A 23,220-nucleotide genomic window follows, 5' to 3' on the forward strand; every position below is an offset into this window, starting at 1 on the left:
TCTAATTAAGTCCAATGCATCTGTCTCACTTGACTCATTTCTAGCATGTGTCCCAGACTATATTTTGCATCACTTTTCCTTGTGAAGCTTAGTAAATGTTAGGATAGCACTTTGTGGAATTTTGTAATTTTGCATCATTATAAAAGCTTAAATTCTAGTTTTCTGTTTCATGGAGAAATTATACCTAGATGGAACACTGTTCTTTTGGGATTTAAATTGCACTGTTTACTTTCACAGCTATAATGTGCAGAACGTGTATAGTGAATGTAATGTAGAAGCAGCTTGCAGTACAAAAGAGTATCTGAAATGTCATGCTAACTACATAAAAAGAATATAAAATAAAAAATTGTATTATTTGATTTTACTGGTCAGGCTTTGCAGCTGCCACTGCTGCACACACACATTCCCTAGATGCTGAGAATTTTGTAATTGATCTGGCTGTGCTTTTCTTCACTGGTCTCATCCGTGCATGGCAGAAAAATCTAGTAATCTGTAAATTGTGTTGGGGAAAGAACAGGTTAGAGACTGTCCCTTTGTCATTTGATATTTGAATGCTCCTGCATGTGCCATATATTAGTTTTATTTTCTACCATGACACCTAGCTATGAGAAAAGAACTCTCCAGAGTATCTTAAAAGACATCTTCTATTAGAGATGGAAAGAGTTAAGCAAAATGCAGGCAGTAGATCTCACATCTAGAGGTAAAAATAATATATGCATGTGTCTCTGGAGCTTTAATTGGAAGAGAGGCATAATAGTGGAGCTTAGCTTCCCTTGCAAGAATGCTCCATAGACGAGTGCTTGAAGTTGAATGAGGAAAGCCAAAGGTAGGTGGAAAGTATGCAAGTGTCAAAGTTGTGAAGAAATACTTGGAAAATAGCCAGAAAAACAAATTAGTCTAACACTTAAGTTTTGCACTGTATTCTTTAGAAGTTATAATTTTCCCTTTGAAGAAAAAGTGTCTGATATTGTAGAAGTCCAGGCAGTCCACCACAGTGGTGAAGATGAATTTGAGAGCCTTTTGTCTGAGAGATTAAAATTGAGGGAAAGATGCAAATTGAGAGGAAATAGGCACAGCACCTGCAGAAAGTGGTTTGGTATGATCCCAGTTTCAGCCTTTCTGGTGGTGGATAAAAAGGGCACAGTTTATTATAGGTTGGCCTTCCCTGTGGTCATGGGGCAGATTCTTCCAGAGAAACGGAATGCTGGAGAAAAAAAGGACTGGAAACTCAGGTGTAAATTCACTAATGATTTGTTGAGTAAGGACTGCAGGAAATCCAGCATCTTCATGCATCTCAGAAGTAGCCCAGGAGTACATATTCTCATGAATTTTCCTGAAGTGAGGAATTTTGTGTAGTTGGATTTTATTTCATTTGGTTGGGCCCACATCCAAACAAATACAGCCTACATTTTGGTCTAATGAGTACTTGGCTGGGATACCACCAAGTATATTCTGGTGTTGTAAGAAGTGCAGAAGGATTGATGAACCCTTCTGTGGTTTCCTTGCCTGGACCAGTCCAGGGGCCCAAGTACATCGTATGAAGGCTGCTGCCCAGCTGGATTTTGTAGCAGTTAAAGAGTTATGCTTTATGTAAGGTCTGAGGATGACAGTTGCCTACATTTGTATTCAAAGTCTAGAATTAGGTTTATTTTGTTTTCCCCAATTCTTAACTCCATACATTTTCCCCTTCAGAAAGAAAAGAAAACAAACCAACCCAACAAGCTGTTTGATACTGCTTGTGCAAGATGTCTGTGATGTTCCTGTTCCAGAAATAACCTCATTTTGATGTCAAGTAAACACGGAGAGGTTACAATTAAGCTTTGTGCTCTGCTACCTGAGATGAGATAATTTTAAATATATCATTATTAGTGCAGTTGGCCTGTTGCCTGTCAAAGCACCGGTTATTTTCTACAACAACTACTCCAGTTCCTCTGCCTTCTCAGTTTCCTGTTATCCTACATGGACATCTGCAGTCCCTTTGCCAAATTTCTCAGCACATCGTGATACTTCAAACTCATAGGAAAAGGAGTTATCAGCACTCTAGCAGTTAATTGCTTTAGCTAGCATATGGCACCGTACTTTGAACTGTGAAAGTCTATAAAGTGTGGATACTGCTAGGAGTAAATCAGTTTGAAAGGTGGTCTGTCTTGGGGAAGTTAAGACAGCTGTTAGTGGGTTTGGTGTCTTCTACCTGCTTTTTATAATGGTACAAAACTGCGCTACTGATCAATGTTGAGAGATGTTACACTTTAATAAGGCTGATTTTTTTTGTTTATATGTTTATGTGCTGCTTAGCTTGGACTTTGTGGGTGCATTTACTGGTGGTTAGCACTTTGTTAGGTGCTTCGATAAACTACTGAGCAAATTTGTTCTTTGTATCTTTCTCTTTCCTCTATTTTTCCCAGAGGAGCTCCTTCAGCCAGATATACTGAAGGAATAATTATTTCATCAGGATGTAATGCATATCTTGATTCCACTTTGAAGACATTCTCTTGAGGAGGCTTTATCATTTCAACAAGGGATCATAGCATGTAAACAAGGAAATAAACGTTACCTTTCATATTAATCAACAAGATGATTAAATAATAACCAGAACTGTTAACTGGTACTTGGAGAGGGAGGATAATTACTATCTTGAGTTCCACAATGAGAGCACAAATGGGTAGATAGACTTTTCTGCACAACAAAGCTGCGTATTTAGGAGGCATTATAGTTTTAGTGTGCAGCTGCAACCCCAGCGAAGTTGTGCAACTGTTTGCCTGGCATCCTGTTTCAGGCGTATGTTTTCATACTGAAAAAGATATTATCAAGACTTCTGGGGTTTAGACAGTTAAATCAGTTCTCATTTCCACTGAAAACCTGAAGTTCTGTGCGAATTCATGCTTGCAGTGTTTTCCTTCACCATGGGAGACAGTTCCTGCTGGTCTCAGGGTGCAGCAGGAGTCAAAAACTGTTTCTTTGCTCAGAGGCAAGAATCCAGCTTGCTTCTCACAAGACGGTGGGTTCTGGCTCCGAGTTTGGAACTAGAGTCTTATCTTTTCATCACATGACTCTGTTTTCTTATAAATATTGCAGTTTTTTTAGAGGGAGAAAGAAGCACACAGGGTGTCTACATCTCTTGATGCTGATGAAGAAAAGGGTCCAGGAGTTTAACTTACATGTTGGGCTGTATAGAACGTTGAGCTGGGAAGTCTGGAGGTCTGTAATTCTTGTTCTTAGCTGTGTAATCCTGACCCAAGTGAGTAATTCTGATCCTTGGGCACAGCCAGGTCTTTGAACTGCTGCTCACTTGATGCTAACAGTAGTGTTGCTGGAAGAGACTGTGCAGCTCTCCTGCTTTCATTTTGCTCCTGACTCACTGTAAATAGAAGCAAAGGAAGAATTTCCTTCACAGATCAGCTTACTAAGATGATGGAACCTGAGGCTGAATCATCACTAGATTCATGGAAAAGTAAGAAGTCTAGTTTTACCCTGAGTTGAGGATGACAGCATAGCACTGCCTCAGTTTTTCCATGTGTCTGTTGCTTGGAATACTTCAGAGATATTGATGCCAGCTCATTCTTGCTGGAAAGTACTTTGAAATCCTGGCCTGAAAGTCATGATGAAAATATAAAGTAGCTGTTGTATAAGGAGACTTCTTATGGTCATATATTTGTAAACTAATTTACCCAAAGTGACGGGCCTTTATATCACAAACATGCACCAGAACAGTGCTTTGCTACCCCGGGAAAAACTGTTGGTATCAATAGCAACTGCTATAAACAGTTGTACTGAAGTAGCAACAGAAGTACTGTCAGTAGCATGGTCTCAGATCACCCACAGATACTGGTAGTGTAACACTTTGTGCCTTTGCAGGCTTAACACTCATTCAAAGTTATAATAAAAAATAGCATGTTGGATTCTTTTATGATATGTATCTGAAGGCTGTCTATCTACAGATAGGCTTAAGGTTCATCACATGTGTTCAAGTGGCGAAACGCTTCTTGGCTTTGGCAGAGCTGAGATTTCACCCTCACAGCCACAGCTAATTACCTGCTGTGTACTCACTTATGCAGATACGTGTTCTACATAGCTCTATAGGGTATTTTTTTCCCATGCAGGTTTTGATGTAGAGTTGAATTTCTGGTTTTTATTTTTTGGTTTTTTTTTTTGCTATACCGTTTGGTGTTGCTGGTGGAGAACAGCATAAAAACTGATTCTACTGCTATTCTTAATCACAAGGAAGAATGTTACAATTTTAATTGTATGTTTTAATTTTTCCTTCATCTTTTATGTTTTGAAATTCTGCATTTCAAAAGCAGGATCATTATCATTTTAAACATTAAAGCTTGTCTCTCTAATAGCTTTCCCTTTTCATGTGGAAAAATGGATTTGAGGAGGAAAAAGCCAATCTTTCTTGAAGGAAATTTTCTGTTATCTGAGGATTTTCAGTGTAGGCAATAAGATTGGATCTAGGCTTAGCTGACTTGAAGTGTCATTCTGTGTCTTGAGTAACTTGCAGTATACAAAGCATTGCTTCCATAATGTTGTCACCTGCAAAATCCATCTGGTCCTTACAGTGACAAGGGGATTATTTCAACTTTTTATTACATCAGTGAGATTTTAGCGTTTTAGGGTTCAGCTGTCAAGCTGTCGGGGGGAGGAGGGGAAAGTTAGGTTATAGTTGAAACTCTATTGAGGGAGAAATTAACTGAATACCTCACTCATAATTTTTCTACCCACATTTCCTTTTATTAGTCCCCTGATGTTTTGTCCTTATTGAATCAGATTAGAATGCAATGACTTGATTTGTTAAAACAGGCAATGATGACAATGAACATCTGTTTGTCTGGTCAGGATTGCCATTAACACCTAGTAACATGTCCTTTCTCACTATTACTTTTATACAGAGCAGCACAGAAGCTTAACCTGTCTTCGAAGAGAAAGAAATACCATCCACCCCTGCCACACACACACGACTTCTCTATTTATGCTACTAACTTTAGTGGCATCCTGCAGCTCTGTCCTCCCCCAGCACCACCATGCCTTCTGAGAGCTGTGTCCAAAATCAAGGACAACCCTGGCATTGGAAAGGTAACTTTGGATTTCAGTTTTTTAAAATAGATGTCCAGATCAATTTTAATGGGGCTGGAAGTTTTCAACCTAGGGCAGGGTTGGATAGGCTCAAGGGAATGGTTTTGGGTGAGAGAGGTACATGCATCTGTCTGAATATGCCTGAGAGCTGTTATCATTTGTTGTCTTTAGGAAATGTTTGCAGCCTCAGAGCAAAATTTTGGCTATGCTGAAACCAGCTAACATCACTGACAACAATACTGACAGAGGTTATTTTGTCCTTTCCTCTCTTAAAGCAAGATTCTTATCTTAAAGCAAGAAAAGAATTTCTTCTAACTTCTTTGGTCCAAAACCAGTGCACATACAGGTGTCACCTTTGGCAGAAGCAGTCTCTTAGTTACCAGCAAGGCTCAGCTGCTGATGCTGTCTGTTTGCAGTGAGTAAAGGAGATAGCCACAGGTGTTTGGTTTTCCTCTGCTTCACATGTCAGTGTAAACCGGGAGTAATTCTGTAGAGATCAAATGGCTAGAGAGAAATAGATGTGCCTCCAGCTTGGGAAATCTAGCACCTTTCAAACTGTAATATTTGTGCTAATTTTATTTAAAATTAATTAAAATACAACCTAATTACTTAGAGCTTTATTCATATTTATAGCAGTTTAATCACCTACATGACAGTCCGAATACTTATGTAAATAAGTTACAAGTGATTGGTGTTTGAAGATAGAATTGAAATGTTTAATGTGCATAAGAAAGCTCAAATAGCACCTTGACTAACCATAGAAATCAGCATTAACATAAAGAGATTGTCAGCCTAAATTCTTGTAACTGACATGCTGTTACTCTCAGAGAATACTTTGTATTCTCTTAAGCTGGTGAGTTTGTGATAAATAGAAAACAAAGCAGTAATTGGGGTTATCATTAAGCAGGTGGAAATGTGTACATGAGAATGTGGTTTCTGCTCCTATTTTAAAAATGTGTTAGAAAAACGATGCGGTATTAAATGGTGGAATGCAGGAAATGTGACACAGTAGAGATTCTGAGGTGGAAGAAGAGTTTGTCAAGGAGCATCCATTCTGTGCTTATGTTTTAGCAGAGCCCATTAGAGCCTGCCTATTTTCCCTGAGGCTTAGCACTTAGCTGTGGCATGAGGAGCGATGTGGAGCATTGCATTTCTGAGGCTCTTGGGCTTAGGAAGACCTTTAAAGTGTGCTTACATCTCCCTATGTTAACAGCTCAAAGAACTGTCTCTGTACCTCACCACACTCACACACCTACAGCTGTGTGTAGCTTTTCTCTTACACCTTGACGGTGGTCAGTGGAGCTTATCAGCATGACTTGTGCCTTGCAGAAAACTCTGGTTTAGCTGACGTCTTCAAACAGGTCAACGAAGTCTAAACATCAAGTGAACGATCCCAGATGGTAGGAAATCATGCCTTAGGTCATGTGGTCTACCAAGCTTTTTAATCGGGGAGCAGAAAAAATGTCTTTCAAAGTCCTACTAGTATGCAGCAGATCAAAGCAGGACCTTGCGCCAACCCACAGACCAGGGCTATGCCCACCTGCTAAACTGCATGAGCTTCTCCAGCATGGAATATATGTTTCACTGATGGAAAAGGTAGATAGACCACATGTTCCAGGGCATATATATAGAGAGAGAGAGAGCATGCTGGCAGTGTGGCTTGTATTTCTGTCTTGTCTGGCAGATTACACCAAAGAATTCTCAGATTTTATGGATCAACGAGCTGGTGTTTGACCCTCAGTTGTGTAGCTGCTGGCTGAAAATACTATTGAAAGTACTGTTTGTTTGAGCCCAAGATTCCAGCTGTGGACTTTTCATCATGTACTTGACCAACATTTGGAAAGCCCTTGTGCTGTGCTGGAAATAATTCTGCTAATAGCATCTTTCATGAGTTAAGACTGAAGAGTATCAAAACGGTGATGGGGTGTGCTATTTCCTAGCTTTAACACTCCTCAAAAAATAAGGAAATAAAACATCTTCTCTAACTCGTGGTTTAAAATATGCAATACATCTTAAACCCACTTAACCTATTCATTTTTTTTTTTTTGCAACTTCATAAATTATAACTCAACAATGTAGGGTTTTTTTTTGTAAAACAAACAAAACAAAACAAAAACAGCAGAAATGAAATGTCGTTTATTCTAATTCTTAGATGTTATGGTCTAAGGAAAATTTCAGTACTACGTAGAACATTCAGTTCTTTAGCACTGAATACTGAGTTTCACCTTTTCAGAACAAGCCAAGTCACTTTTGGTAACATTTAGTTCATTGTTGTAATGTTTACATTCTCTGTTTTACTTTCTTCTTAACCAGTTCCTGCTAATCAAGATTTATCCAGCCTAGTATCTCCTTACAGTAATGATAAGAATAAAGTAACTACCATTCTTTCTTACTTTAAGTATCATTGCAACTGAGAGAGCAATTGACAAATGCTGGCAGATGTGCTGTGATCCTGTTACCTTTTGTCCCTCCTCTTCTAACAGCTTTTCACTTTACACTCCTCCCGATTGTCTCTTTCCTCACACTTTTCTTGCAGCCTGTCCAATAGTAAGTACACGTGGATGGAAGCAGAGCTGGATTCTGGAGTCAGTTTTTCCTACTGCAGCAGCTGTGGCTGTGGCTGGCTTTTTCTTCGGTTTGTGTGATTGTTCCCAGGTCAGCAGTGTGCCTGGTCCTGTTATTACTGTGCAATTACAGTAGGTTAGGCAGCTGTTGAGGCAATGTTTTCCTTTCTCACCTCCCCCCTTGCCGCTGTTTTGTCTTTCATGGTTATTTTTGATGTGGAGGACTGCTTTCTTGCTGGTATCTGCTGTGTAGGTGAGAATGCAGCCGTATTGATGGCTGCCTTACTTAACCTTACTAACCTGAGAATGACCCCTTGAGGACCAGTCCTTACTTTTTTCAAGAGGCTGATTCCTCTGAGCACAGATACCTTGACGAGTTTTAATGTCCCTCTTGTCATGTGGCTTCTTTCAGAATATGACAGGATACCGTACAGCAGTACAACTTTTTGTATTGTGAAGGGGATGAAGAGAGAACATTTAAGGGGAAATGTATATGTTATGTGAGAATGAAAAATGTAGAAACAAACCCATCAAGTGCTCAATGGGAGCAGCATAGCTCCCTTCATAAACAGTTGAAGTGGTGAATGATACATCAACTATGGGGAAATACCATTTATATTAAGAGGGAGCTAGTGAACAAAGCCAGGATCCTGCAGAGTAACTGTTAATCTGTTCTGACACATGCTAGGTAGTCTAATTTCTGTTGTAATTCTTTTGAAAGCTTAGAGCAAAGTACCTGTTTAAGTCAATGCTGAAACATTTAACAATGTCCATTATGATTGGGTTCCTATATTTCCCCATCTTTAGTCATTTTTAACTACTCCCTCCACCATTGTTCAAGATTATCTCTTATCTGATATTCAGTGCAATGCATTTAGAAGATGCATAGGAAGAGAGTGTAGAAAATATGACGTCACTTTGAAGGTAGAAGAGAAAAATGTTCTCCAAAGGGAACCTGGAAACAGCAAGCCTGATTCTCAGGCCAGGCAACCAGGCAAAGTTGCCTGGTTATTGAAACAATAATAAAGATCAAAATTAGCAAGGAAGGATTAATATGATACAATAGAGATCAGTTGATGGGGCTTTTATGGTCGGAACACATGTTAGAGCTCTACAGAAGAGTCAGCAAGCATTTGAATGGGGTGATCTGGTTGATTGAGCGTATTTGGGTTTTGAAAAAGCTTTTGATAAGTGCCCTGACCTAGATTTCTCAGAAAACCCTAAGCTGTCATGTATTCTCTAGTGGCTTAATACTGATAGGAAAGAGGTCAGATTCAGCACTGGAGCAAAGTTAACCACAGTGTCAAATGGAGGTCCGTGCTATTTGTTGTCTTCCTAAATGATTTGTGTAAGGTGGTGAAGCTACCTATTCAGGCTAGCCAAAGCTACAACTGACGGTGAGAACTTGCGAAAAGATCGCATCGTGATGAGATTACTGGGAGGATAAGGAGGCAGATGAACTTTAAATATTAACTAACACAAGGAAATATATATAGGAAAAACAGATCTAACTTTGTATGCGCAAATGCTAAATTGTAAATAAATCAGTCATGACTGTATTCGTTTTACCAGCCATCATGGAAACTACAGCATTATTTTTGTTATTGTGAATCTGGGCTTCTGAAGAAATACTGTATTTGACTGTTCAGGAGGCAAGAATAAGCATCTTTAGTTGTAAGGGGGTCTCTGAAAGTTTGATATAAATACATGATCGTGTATTTGAACAGCCACTCATTGTTCTCTTTACTGACTTTCTTCCTTGATGTATTAACTTAGAAGAAATTTAATAAGAACTTAGTAAGAACTAAGGAAACATGATGGTTTTCCCTACTCCCCCTCTATATGTCTCCAGAGAACCCTCAGAGGTGAGCTGTTCCTGTTGCTGGATCTAATACCACTGCACACAGAAACAGTAACGTTGTGCTTTGCTGCCAGCACAGGCCTGGACCTAAACCTCTGGAGAATATAAAAGGCCTCACCAAATGTTAGCATCTGTACCTGGAATTTTAAGTTCCTTATTTGATTTTTCACTTTCAGATCTGCCCTACCATGAGTATTTGCTTATCCTGTCAAATAAACTTTGCTATAGCCAAAGCACAGGTTCAATGGAGAGATTCCCTATGCATTAAATCCTTTCAATTGGTTTCAAAGTTAAACAAATGAGTAAGAGTTACTCTGAACTGGGTAGAGGGCAGTTAATCTAAGGAACTCACTGAACTGAGCATCAGCTCAGCAAAAACTTTAACTATGTATTGCCAGAACTTCTGGAGGGAGCAGGAATGTGAAGACTGTATGGCCAGTTCTTGCACTTGAACTCAATTACTGATCGTGTGAACCCAAGGTTTAAATTTGTTCTTATCTAACATCATCATCTCCATGCATATCATGCAGTTCTACTGTGGTGAAATGCAACTATGTGGCTTTCACAGAGATTGAGTATGTTAGTGACTTACAACAGCAGAGGTCCTATGTGTATGTATCTTTTGCAATTTGTTTATAATTTCTCATTGTTTCAAGTAACGTCTTGGAATGTTGGTTGTAAATATCTTATTAACTTCTTTCACATTTCATGAATACCAGATTATCTATTATCATAAATTCAGCAGTGTGTGGATTTATCCTGTGATACAAATCTTTAATTATGCCTTATGCTTGCTTTTCTTTGCTAAGAGTGCAAAAGGTTATGTACTCTTACGGCTGCTTGCAGGGTTTTCGGTATTCAGGAATACAAAGCAGTAAAAAGTTTAAAAATAAAATAAAATTAATCTGAACTTTTAAGTCTGTCTGAGACATGTGTTTTATACGATCAACAATTATCAAACTCCCATGCACAAAGGAAAATCCCATTATAAATATAAGCTAAATATAAAAGGAATTTTGTTCAGTACCAATAGATGTTACAATACAAATTTCATACCTTTCACTTGAACGTGCCAAAAATGTCAGAGTCCGAATCATTTAGCTGAATCCTGCTTAAAAGGCAATGATCCAATACACTATGATTCTTGTAACTGAATCATTTTTGTGGTCTCTCTGGGTGTTATTAAATTTAATGTCAGAATAGTAGGAAAGACGTCTGAAAGCCATTTAATACTGTCACTGGAAAGAAGTTAGATTGTGCTCGATTTCTGACATTAATGTGCTACTTAAGGTAATTTATCATATTGTGGTATTAAAAAAGACATCCTTTTTACAGTGGCTGCTGTGTAGCATTCTAATTTGCTATTTTTCTTTAGCATGGTAGGAAACCTTTTTCATGCAAAATGTTTTTTCTGGAGTTCTATTCAGCTCATTCTTTATAATACCGCATCACTTACAACAGCAACTTTAAGTGCTTGTCTCTTTCAAGGATCCTTCCTTTTTTTTTATATTAGAATGACAGAAGCCTATGTGAGACAATAGAAGGGGAGCATTTATAGAGAACCTGAATTGTATATACCTGTCCAACAGACACATCTGACATATTGGTCTCCATTTATGTGTTTTAGACGTCTACTTTCTTTTATGCTTTACCAAGCCAAAGCTTATGTACTGCTAATATGATTTACTGATCATGCAGGGTTTTCTTAAGTGTGCTGCATGTCCCATTCACTGGTTCTTACGATGGTTTGATGACAGATAACAAATAGGTACTTAATTTTGTCATCTTTATTGCTGCTTGTTTCCTAATGACTAGAGTGTTATTTCTGATATAAATCACATATCGTACTAAGTACTTTTCAATCCACACATGTAGCCCTATATAGTAAAAAAGTATGTACCTCCCTGCTGAAATGCACTGAACTACTTAAACAAAAACGTCAAAGATTAGATTAAAATACACTATTTCTTCTATTTTGTTTTTACCTTTTAAAAATAAAATAATTTTCTTCCTGTCTCCTGGGAGTGGAGAATCAATTCTTCTTTAATAGAGTACAATACAAAAGTGATTTTTTTTTTTTAAAGGTTCTCCCAGGGGAGCTAAATGGTCTATGCTAGCATAGCAATTTTGCATATAAATTTGCCATCCATCGGTAGTGGCAGCAAGTGAAAGGCTTGTAAGAACTACCAATTTAGCAAGGGTTATATATCTGTCAGTTACAATTAAATCCATGAAAAATATTGGCTCTGAACTAAGACTTTTCTAATTTGATTTAGACTGTAGTGGAGAAACAAGTGATTTCATTGGAAAATGGCCTTTATTCAACTGAATGTGAATTCTTTGTAATTTCTTGCTGAGAAATCTTAATTCAGAATGGTGGATGATGTCTAAACATAGTTATTTAATTAACCTGCTGTTATACGCCATTTTGTGAACATTGGACAAGATTAACTTCCTGGCTGTGTGATGCCTGTCAAAGATGTGTGTTTCCAGGGAATATTTAGTGTCCATTCAAATTTGATATAATGACATTTATTGCTAAAGACCAAATTGCTTGTTCATTTAGGGATTATGATACTGTAGCAGTGTAGAATACAATCAGCATTTTGGATTCCAGTATAGTGCCAGCACTTTCCCAGATCACAGAGAGATAAAGTCAGGGAGCTTATTTTAACAAAATAAAAAATAAAAAAGGCTTGAGCCCATGTATTTTAAAATCTTACATTCTTTTAATACATTCCTTCTGCTTTTTTTCCTTCTTGTTCTGTTTGATTTGAAACTTAACTGTGTAAGCATCAAATGCTAACAAAGCATCACCATAAACACATGAACACTGCACATCCATTGATTTCAAAGGAAGCACCATATGTTACAGTTATGCCTCTGTTAACATACTTGGCTGGGTCAGGGTCTTAATTTCCTCAGCATTCAAAATGGCATGGAGTATGATAATTACTTGGTGAATTAGTAGAGTTTTTTTCTGTCTACATGTCTGCCCCAAATTAAACTCTGTAGATTATTTGGCATCCTTTGCTTCACTGAAAGATGAAGGATCATCTTGATGATATATGCTGTAATTTTTGTAAACATCCTCTGAAACAATTTTGTAGGAGTCTACGGTAGTATTAGAGATGGAATCCAAATACTCTACTTCTTTGTTTCAAGTGTGATAGTCCTTCCCCTTCCTCTGTTATCAATGTTGATAGCCCTTCCATCTTTCTTGATTATAGGGTAATAATCAAAGTGAACCTGACTGTCCTAGTCTCTTGGCTGTTTCTGTCTAAAATTGTGTAGGTCTGTGTCATTCTCTCTGTTATCACTGGCTCTTTTCTCTTAAAAAAAATCAGCCCTGGATGTGATTTCTTCTGGGATGATACTTGCCTCACTGGTCTTCGAGGAGTTTCATGTTCACTGATGCATGGCTTTGCTGTATCTCCATTCAGTTCAGCATATCCAAAATATATGGGATGTATTAGGAAAGACTGTTAGCTTGCCTCTGGCCATCAGTCTCACATTCATGTCTTGCTGTCACAGAGTTGCCTTGAAATTTGGTTTTCACGGTTTCTTGGTCTGTCTCTTGCTTTTCCCAAACCTGCTTTTTGACAATGATGTATCTTTGATATTTTGTGCTATCTTGACCAGTCCTGCAGCCAGCTTGCTACTTAGGTTGCTGTCACTCCCTCATCCTGCTCTCTTAACTCCATCTGGTACATTATGTGGAGTCTGGAGGTCACCAGCTCACGTGAAGAGGATGTGTGGAGCTGGTGCTCCTGGAAGTCTCAGCATGGGAACAACATGGGGAGAGGGCAAAAGGTCTCTGGTGACCATTGGATGTGAAATGGGGTAGACAGTAGTGATGGCCTGCAAGAGGAGAAAGAGTGGTGCCAGCCAGGATGTATTTTCCTCAAGTTCTGAGGAGATTCGGTGTTTAGGTCAGAATTGTTAAATATGCATCTATATTTAACTTTTGAAATGGTCAAAAATGTCAAAGGCTAGAGCTTTGGCTTAGGATTCCCACAGATTACTGATATTTGAGTGTTTAACAGGATCTGTGGTTCTCTAGTGGTCTCATCAGATGTTTCTAAATCTATATGGGTCTTAGTCATAGCCATTGTACCTCACATAAGGGTTTTTTTTTTCCCTCTGACACTGTGAACGAGATGTTTTTCTTCATAAATCTGCCTTTTGCCAGCTTGTCTCAAAATTCTTTATATATACATAAAACAGTGTTGTGATATTTGTTTTATGCTTCAGTATCCATCTACTGGGTTTACCCCATGGCTGGAGAAAAGGAATTCTGGTTTGCAGGTGTGTGCTTTCAGAGCACTAACTTCCACTGTAGGAAGATAAATTTAATAAAAAAATAATAATAAAAAAGACCTTGATTGCTATGAATCTTTCTTGCCAGTGACAGCTTACATTATACCCATTGTTGTCTTGAGTGGGTGGACTTGTGACCTTATGCCACCCATTCCCAGGACTTTTCCAAATTCTGTGCTCATTTATTTATTTATCTTTTAGCAGCATATTCAGGATGTTTGCCATCTTCTTTTCCCAAACACTTTTGATTTTAATAGGATTTCCTTCAGCAATTCTGCTGACCTCCTAGTTCCTGTGGAAACATAAGTCTGGAAAGTCCAATTGGGTGTTAACCCCAGTGTACAAAACCCACAGGATTAGAGTCAGTTAATTACTGAGTCTCTTAACAATATTCGGTATCTCTGTGAATGTGTATGTAAAAATTCTTGCATCCTTTTTGGTTATAAGCTTTATTCATTTTCTTATTCTACATCCTTGTGTGACATTGAAGAAGAAAGAAAAGAGCAGTGCAACGAGTTACTAAGAATTCCTATTTATAACAAGGAGGTTCATCCTTGTCACAGGAGGCATTTGCCATTTTAGCTCTCTTTATGGAGTCTAAAAGCAGCTGAGGCAGAGATGGTCTCAGCCTGAGATGACTCTTCTGGGATCACGTTATTTGTATTACTTGTTTTTAGCTCTCTTCTTTTTGTTTTTTCTTTCCAACTTGTCTTAATTTTCTGTTTCTTCATTTCTTCTTTAAATGCCTCCTCTTGTTGTTTCTTTGCTTCGTGCAAATGTTACCAGCAGCTGGTACTGTTGCAGTTGGATCTCTGCATCAAAAATGGCCATACTGCTGAACATCTGCCAACAGAGGATGTAATCCTGAGTGGGCCTGAAATTAATGTTATTGCATTTAATTCTTGTCATTAATTTCATAAGCAAAAAAAAGCCCACATTTGAGTGCAGTGCAGATATTGCCCCTGTGCTCTCTAGTTATATTTCTCTTGGAAGCTTTCACTGTAAAGATGAATATGACCATTGAAGGATGTTAGGTGTTGGAATCTGATCCATGATGGGAAGAAATTTTGGTATCTTTCTGTTGGTCTCAAAAAGCTGATTTGACACGCGCTGTTTTTCTGGGACTGAAGCCATCTTTTTAATAGAGAGTAGAACACTCTGATGGAGGAAACTTGCTGTTTGGGTCAGGAGGAAACCAATTTTCCTCTTATCCAAGCTCTGGCTGGTATAATCTAGTAGTAAGTGTAAGGGAGAAAAGAAAGTACTGTTTAGGAAAATTCTTTGAAAATAACGTATATTTTAAAATTATTTTTAATCAAGTAACCTTGAGGCGGGCATTTGTGTTTTCTGTAAATACATACATATATATGTATTTCTCTTTTTCCTTAGGGTGGTTATTTTTGGGTGTTTCAGTTGCATGTCAAGGTTGGGCTAAGAGGCTAATGCACAAAACTGCCTCCATGGAGCTTTTATAGGGAAGCAACCTTGAGTGTGTCACTTCTGATGCACTTTGCTTTTGAAACAGCTGTTTCATTTGTTCTGAGGTTCAATTATTTTCCGGCACTGCATTTTTATATTTATATCAGTATAAAAGGGACAGTACTTTCATACTCACAACAGTGTAAGTGGAAGGAAAAGAAGAGGGGATTGCTTGAGTGAATAGATGGAAGAGTTTGCTGCTGTCTTTGGTGGAGCCTCCTGCAGTGCTTACTGGAGGGGTCAATTGTTTCTTAAACTCTTTGTTAGAAAAAAGTGTTGGGGGAAAAAGCTTTTATAGCTGCTTTCTGAGAATACTTTGTGATGACACTCAGTCATACCCCTGCATGGCTGTGCAGGTGGTGCCTGTGTGCACCTCAGCTGCCACAGAAAGGAGGAGATGGAGAAATGGAGCAGTTAAGGAATGAGATGAAAATAATCACATTAGCTGTCCTTAATGAAGGCAGGGATGGTTTGTGTGGTGCTTAGTGCTGCATTCACTTGTCCATTGTGACTCCTCCTGGTCTGGGCACTACATTTCACTTGTGTGTGCCAAGTGCCAGGGGTATATGCTGTTACCATCTCACCTTGTCAGGTATGAATGGCAGTCCTAGAGGTTGGCTCAGCCTGCCCTGGGGTCTGTTCCTTGCAGTGCTGGGGTGGACCAACATTTCCCAACCATGCTATGCTGAAGCGTGTTTTCAACTTCAGGTCTTTCTTTGCCATTATTTTTCAGGGTGCAGGACTGATGGGGGGGTGGTAACTTCAAACTGCTTTTTTTTTTCTTTTTTTTTTTGCAAAGACAATGTGGCAGTAATATAAAAACACATGACTTAGAATATTCTCAGGCTCTTAGACACAAATTGCTTGGACAGTTTTAAGATTAAATTTAGCAAAAGCAAGTTACTGGAATGGAGGCTCTTTCTTTATTAGAGATGCACGCTTTCCAACTCATCTTCCAATGCAACATCCAGCACGGGCCTAGAGCTAAATATTAAATCAGCAAATGACTCTGCATTCTCTGTTTGGAGGGGTCATCTGGTGGATTTGCAGCAGAGAGGTTGCTATCTTTCACTCTCCATCCAAACTGGATAGAAGTGCTATAGAAGGAAGAGTGGGTATTTTGTTTGGGTCAGTAGTTGCATTACAGAATATACAGGTCCTGATGGGTGCTTTGGAGAGCACAGGTGTGGATTATTCCAGCTCGGCTGTGGAGACTCCTCACCCAGCAAAACTAGGTGTCCCACTGCTGCTGGGAAAGTCATTTGTTAGCTAGAAGAGTATGTAATACCGTTGTTCAGCTTGTTTTAGGAGCTTTTTATATTGGCCAGGGAGAGTTACTCTGGCCAAGAATAGCTCTCCTTTAAGTTTGATCTGCTGGGCAGTGCAGAATTGATGATTAGCTGAGTGACACCGCTCCTGTAATAGTCACTTACTGCAGTGCCAGGTGTGTAAAATACACTGGTTCTGACCTGGGAGCATTTTGTAAGAATAAATTGTTGTAAATAGGTGTGAGGCAGTATTTCATGGCTTTTCAAAATAAGAGTATGACTTCCAGGAAGTCTAGAAGAAGCAGGTGTGCAGCCTTTGCTGAACTTAAGTGAGACCAGGTCACTTGGCTCCCATGAGCTGCTTGGAAAATCACAGCCAACGTGTCTGAAAGTGCTGCCTTAAAATGCTGTATGTAGGAGTAAAAATGTACTTTGTGAGTAGTTTCCTTTCAAGCTTCTAATGTTTGTTTTTTTTTTCTTCCCTTCTTTGAGACTGCCATTAAATCTTCAGCTAACCACCAAGCTGCCTAGTAATAACAGCATAAAGGTGTCTGCCTGGGAAAGCTATAAGAGAGGCACCTGTTTATTACAGTAATGTGGAAAAGAAAATGAAATTTTCCAGATTCAGTTCAGCTTGAATGTGCTAGCTCTCTCACCTTTGAATTATTCACATGGATTTTTGGAATGGTTCAGGTTCTACTTTTGGTCACATTAAGCACATAGAAGAGACCAAAGTTTTGTTTTCTTTAGGCATGGTGTTACGCCTACAGTGGATTATACCTGCAGATCAGACATTTGGAAATTGAAACTTTGAAACTGGAAGTGTCAACAGTAGGGACAAAGTGCACCTTTGAAAGCTAATTTAATGAGAACCCCCAGGTGGAAACCAGCCTGAAAAATCTGGCTCTGCTTTTTGTCCCACGGTTGTCCTGACACACCTAAGTAATACAAATGATCGTGTCTTGGGAGGGGGAGCACATCAGGGAGGAATGCTATGCATGTGTTTATCTCTAGCTTGGAAATAAAGTTGTCACTTTCTTCTGAATATTTGCAGGTGAAAGTGATGGTAAGAATTTGTCCCTCTCAAGGAGCACATGAAACGTCCGAATCCATGTCCTTCCTAAAGGTAGATCCTCGAAAAAAGCAAATCACGCTTTATGATCCAGCGGCAAGCGTGCCTTCCAATGGAGGTCACAGAAGAGGTATTGTTGCTGTCCCAAAGATGTTTGCCTTTGATGCAGTTTTCCCACAGGACGCTTCACAGGTACTCAAGTCACTTGCATAAATCTCTTGAGTCTTTTGCATTTGATTTGCCTTTAGAGTACTTTCTGTTTCTACGGAATTTTATTTGAATGAGTTGCCTAACGCTTGGAAAAAAAAAAAAGCCACATACAACAGTAATTAATAGACACTTTCAGTTTAGCCAAGATGTAAAATAAAGGGAAATGGATTTGCTGACTGCATTTTCTCTTGTTAGTGAAAGACACAGCCAATTTGAAGCTCACTTTTCCATCCAGTTAAGTTTTAACCCATTTGATGTCACAAAGAATCTCCTTTCCCACTGCTTTCAGTGGGTAATGAGCATGTACTTAATGTTAAGTGCTAAATGCTGCTGTTAGGAGAAGAGATACAGCTAACCCCATGGTACTGCTATACTGAAGTAGTTAGGGAGCTTTTATGTTTTTATCACCTTTTCCAGTTTGCTTATTCTACGTTCTTGACCGAGTATTTTATCTTGATGGTGGTGCAGATGGTGTGTGCCTCTCATGCCCTGCAAAAGCTTCTGTTTCTACAGTAGTAGCCCCAGGCATTAAATCTGATATGTAGATGGCATGGTGAGTATTTGACAGGACTTTTGTTGTCAGGGAGTTATTATTAAAGTTAGGTTTTATTGAAAGGAAATAAAATACAAAATATTAAAGGTGATAAAGATATACTAATGCTGAGAAAAGATATTGAGATGTAGCTCAGAATCCCACACTCATATCTTCTCCTAGGACTTTATTGACTTTTTGGGTTCCAAAGTAGAGATACAAAAATATCCATGAAATCTAAGTTCTAGCCAGCACTGAAGATGAAGAATTTGTCCTACACAGATCCATTCCTAATGCAGTCGTAACTACACCAGTAGTCTGGTGTTGAGGTTCTGCATAAACCCAAACAGCGTCTTTGTGCGGAGATTTGCAACCGTAATGTCAACATTGGTCTAGAACTGGAAATGGCATTGTCTTACAGATACTGAAACTCCTGTGGTCAGCCCCTCCTGCAAGGTGGCTGATCACAGCCAGCTGCTGTGTTGGTTTTGACACAATCCCTGTGGATCACTGCCCCCTGGTTTGGGCTAGGCAATTTCAGGTGCTCGAAGTGAACCATTTGTGGTGTTTCTTGGTGATGTTAGCCACTTCTGTGCAGACATCATTCCTCGAGGCAAACTCACTGCCAAGAACCTACAAACAGCTTTATCATTTCACTGTAGTTACATATTTAAACCTTTCCCTGCCTCCACCACCCCACGCAGTTGCAGTACATAATACATCATGTTGTATATTTGAAACCTTCACTGATGTGGATAAGCAGGTTTTAGTACACTCAGGTATTTTAGCAAGTTATTGATGATACTGTTTTCCCTGGAAAAGGAAAATGTGATGCTATGAAATCTTATTCAGGGATCTTAATGCATTTTCTCCAGTATGAATGTCTTTTTAATTTCTGTGAGCACTCCTGAGTAGCTTAATTTCAGTGGAGTTGCTACTATTGCTGAATAGCCTTGGCGAAGCTATTATACCAGCAGGAAGCCTGGTTGGATAGCATTCAGTTTGGTACATTAGTCATAGAATCAATATTCCAAGAAAATTGGTTTAATAGAATTGAAAACTATTTTAGGCTGTAGTAGCAGTTTTTTTGTTGGTGTTTTTTTTTTTTTTTTAAGATAGCATAGTGACTGAAATAATAGGACTGATACCATAAAAATGGGAAGAATATAAAAATATTGAGTCATTTCATACAGAAGAGTAGTGAAAAACATAGCAGTGTATTCTCTTCTACTTATTTGTCTCCAATCTTTCTTTCAGGCGGAGGTATGCTCTGGAACAGTAGCAGAAGTAATCCAGTCTGTTGTGAATGGTGCAGATGGTTGCATATTTTGCTTTGGTCACGTCAAGCTTGGTGAGCTCCCAAATTCGTTACAGTTAATTACTATGTCAGTCTGGTAATTACATGCTGTCAGCTCCTGGAACAATAAACCTGGAGTATATGAATAGATTAGAATTTCTTTTTAATTAGCTTTGCAAACTTATCATGGTTTATTTCTACACTGGGATTGTAAGTTTTAATTTGAAAAGGTAAAATGTAACATCAGATTAGCTTATTCAAGAGGAAGTTTTTATATAGGTGCATTGTGATGAAAATCAAAAGATCAGAGATGTTTTTAAGATCTAATTTGCTGTAGGTCAGAGTTACAAAAATGGCAAAACTAATTGAATAAATAGTAATGGATTAATAATTAAGTACTTGGCATTTTTTGCATCTGTTATTTTCCGTTATCTGTGCAGCACATGGCATTGCATATAATGTGCAACGGTGATATGTAGAGAAACTGTCCTTTACAAGGAAGGTGGATTAAGTTCACGTTTGTCTTTTCATTCTAGGAAAATCTTTTACGATGATTGGGAAAGATAGTTCCACACAAAGCCTTGGTATCATCCCCTGTGCAATTTCTTGGCTCTTCAAATTAATCAATGAACGTAAAGAAAAAACTGGGACTCGTTTCTCTATTAGAGTATCTGCTGTGGAGATCAGTGGCAAAGATGAAAACCTTAAGGATTTGTTAGCTGAAGTAGCCACTGGCAGCCTTCAGGATGGCCAGTCTCCTGGGGTTTATCTAAGAGAAGATCCAATATGTGGAACCCAGGTATAATGGATATCCCAACATAGATTTTTTGAGTCTGAATTTCTTCAACTTTTTAATTTTCTTTCATCTGACAGCAATTATGACAACTTTTAAGATGGTTAAAAAAAAAATAATTGCTTTTAATCTGTTAAGTCATACTCCCATATTTGTTTCTTTTAGTTCTCAAGAGATATAGCTAATTCAGAAAGAAAAAAATAAAAGCTCCTGTGCTAATTAGGCATTTTACTGTTTGTATTCCAGCTTCAAAACCAAAGTGAGCTAAGGGCTCCGACAGCAGAAAAGGCTGCCTTTTTCCTTGATGCTGCAATTGCTGCCAGAAGTACCAGCAAACCTGAATGTGAGGAAGAAGATAGGAGGAATTCACACATGCTCTTTACTCTTCACATATATCAGTATCGCATGGAGAAGAGTGGCAAAGGAGGAAGTATGAATCTTCACATACTCTTCATTTTTAAACGACTTGAGTTTGGGTTAGCTTAACAGTAATTTGCAATAAACTTGAAAAAGTGAAGTGAACCCTCAAGCCAGTCTACCTATAACTTCAGTAGCTGTGGCCAATATCTGTTTTTTCTTGCTATTAATATTTAATTTGGTCATTAGCCTATGCTGTATTCATTATTTTCTTCATTTGAATAAGTTCTGAATACCCAGTCTGGCTGGAGCCCATACAGGCACATGACATACAACTGTTTTTCCCTTTTTGTTTTAGTGTCTGGAGGACGCAGCCGTTTGCATCTCATTGATCTAGGGAGCTGTGAAAAAGTGCTGAGCAAGAGCCGAGATGGAGGAGGCTCTCTGTGTTTGTCTCTCTCTGCCTTGGGCAATGTAATTTTGGCCTTAATTAATGGTGCTAAACACGTGCCATATAAGTAAGTCAATTATTGCATGCATTAGCTTAAATTTGTGGCTGGTGTTACCTGAGCAATGAATTGCATAAGCAATTTACGCTGCCTAAGATGAAATTAAAGGAAGTTCTGTCAGAGAGGGATGTGTCTTAATATTACTTATGTGTTAGGTACATACGTATGTTTATCTACCAACATGATGTTCTTACTTAAGTGATCAGAAATTGTATGGATATTGGTATATGCTTAATTTGGGTGAAATGCATATGTTGAAGAGAGTTTGTTGAAGAATGCGGGAGGAAAGGCATTTTCTGTTTCCTTTTCAAAATTTAGAAGCTGTTTTAGAATTCCAGAAAATATTAGAATATTTATAATATATGATCATCAAGGGGTTTTATTTCACTATGCTATTTTTAGAGGTACATTCTAATTTTTTCAATTAAAAAAAAAACAACTCAATGAGAAAAGGTGACCATGTTGCACATTTGTTTAGCAGAAGGGAACATTCAGGCATATTGCTTTGTAGAGTATGCTTGACAGTAATGTTATGCCAAACACATCTGTGGGGAGCCCAGCCTAAAGACAACATTCACAATGTAAACACCCCTGCCAGAAGTTGGCCTTCTGCCCTTAAGTTTAATTTCTGCTTGTCTTTTTAATTTCGTGTCTTCATTATCAATCATGTCATTTCACTTATCTAGTGTTGCATCTCAAACAGGTGTTCCTTCTTTCTGTATTAGGCTGAAAGTAGATCATTTCCTCAGGCTAGTTGCTAGGTTTGTAGATGGAGTACAGGATGAATAGGTTAGAATAGGGAAGGGTACCTACTACGATTTCATGAGCACAGACATGATAGTAATTCCTACACTTAGGTCCAGCTTAGAGTGGTGATAGGAAACAGCCTCCAAAGAGCCTTGGGTAGATATGTTGGAGACCTGTGGATGACAGAATGTTAGCTATCTTGTCAGCTTTGCTCTCCATAGCTAACAATTGCATCACCTTCTGAAGGAATACTTTCACAGTGAATTATAGCTTCCCATTTGCCATGTCATAGCAAAGCAAAGCAGTATGAGCTAAGTGTGAGGTAACTAAACTAGTTATCAATCCTTTTACAGCTGCGTTGCATAGCAAACAAAATGAATTAGACTGCAAAAAGCACAGATAAATTGTCCAAATTTTGGTATATTTGTCTGTGTACAATTTGATACATTTTTAGTATAGGCAAATAATAGGAATAGTTTCTGATCGACATGTACCATAAATGAGTATATCCTTTGAGAATAAAAGTAAACCTGTGGTGTAAAAATCTGCAAAAAGATTGTGATTTCTTTAAACCATATTAACATTCTCATTTGTTACACAGAGACAACAAGTTGACAATGTTGTTGAGGGAATCACTTGGGAACATCAACTGCAGAACTACTATGATTGCGCATATTTCTGACTCCCCAGCGAATTATGCAGAAACCCTCACCACCATTCAGCTTTCATCACGAATCCACCGAATGAGAAAGAAAAAATCCAAGGTTGGTACACAAACATGCCACAATTAATCCATTTGAAAATGAGTTTTTCTAACCTCTTGGTGGGGGAATATGGGATTTCTCAGCCGTAAGAAGTAATACAAAATGCATAAAAGCTCAAGAGGAGAACTGACAAATGATTTGGCATCAAGCCATCATCCCACCCCCAATCCTTAATCCTGAAATTCCCGTTCTGTTTGTTCCAGACACGAATCCTTTATTTGCTTGTATGTGGAACTATCTCAAGCCTCAATTTGTGTTAATTAAAAACCAATAACAAAGGAACAGAAAACTGTTGAGGACAAAGAGAATGTATAATATTTAATGTAAACTGTCTGAAAAGGTGTGATTTATGACTCCGCTAAAATTTGTGTAGC

General features: G+C 38.5%; 1 protein-coding gene across 2 annotated transcripts in view; it reads left to right on the forward strand.

Annotated features, from left to right (window-relative positions):
* The window catches only part of KIF26A (kinesin family member 26A), a 100,506-nt gene that overhangs the window by 66,985 nt on the left and 10,301 nt on the right, over nt 1-23,220 (forward strand). For both annotated transcript variants that reach the window (XM_031592910.2, XM_090141717.1), the window contains 7 exons: nt 4,890-5,073; nt 17,620-17,829; nt 19,637-19,730; nt 20,213-20,475; nt 20,716-20,899; nt 21,185-21,344; nt 22,684-22,846. In XM_031592910.2, the coding sequence (XP_031448770.2) occupies nt 4,890-5,073; nt 17,620-17,829; nt 19,637-19,730; nt 20,213-20,475; nt 20,716-20,899; nt 21,185-21,344; nt 22,684-22,846 (1,258 nt within the window). The remainder of the gene's footprint in view (nt 1-4,889; nt 5,074-17,619; nt 17,830-19,636; nt 19,731-20,212; nt 20,476-20,715; nt 20,900-21,184; nt 21,345-22,683; nt 22,847-23,220) is intronic.

This window comes from Phasianus colchicus, chromosome 5, assembly GCF_987193195.1.
Source record: "Phasianus colchicus chromosome 5, bPhaCol1.hap1.1, whole genome shotgun sequence".
Lineage (NCBI taxonomy): Eukaryota > Metazoa > Chordata > Aves > Galliformes > Phasianidae > Phasianus > Phasianus colchicus.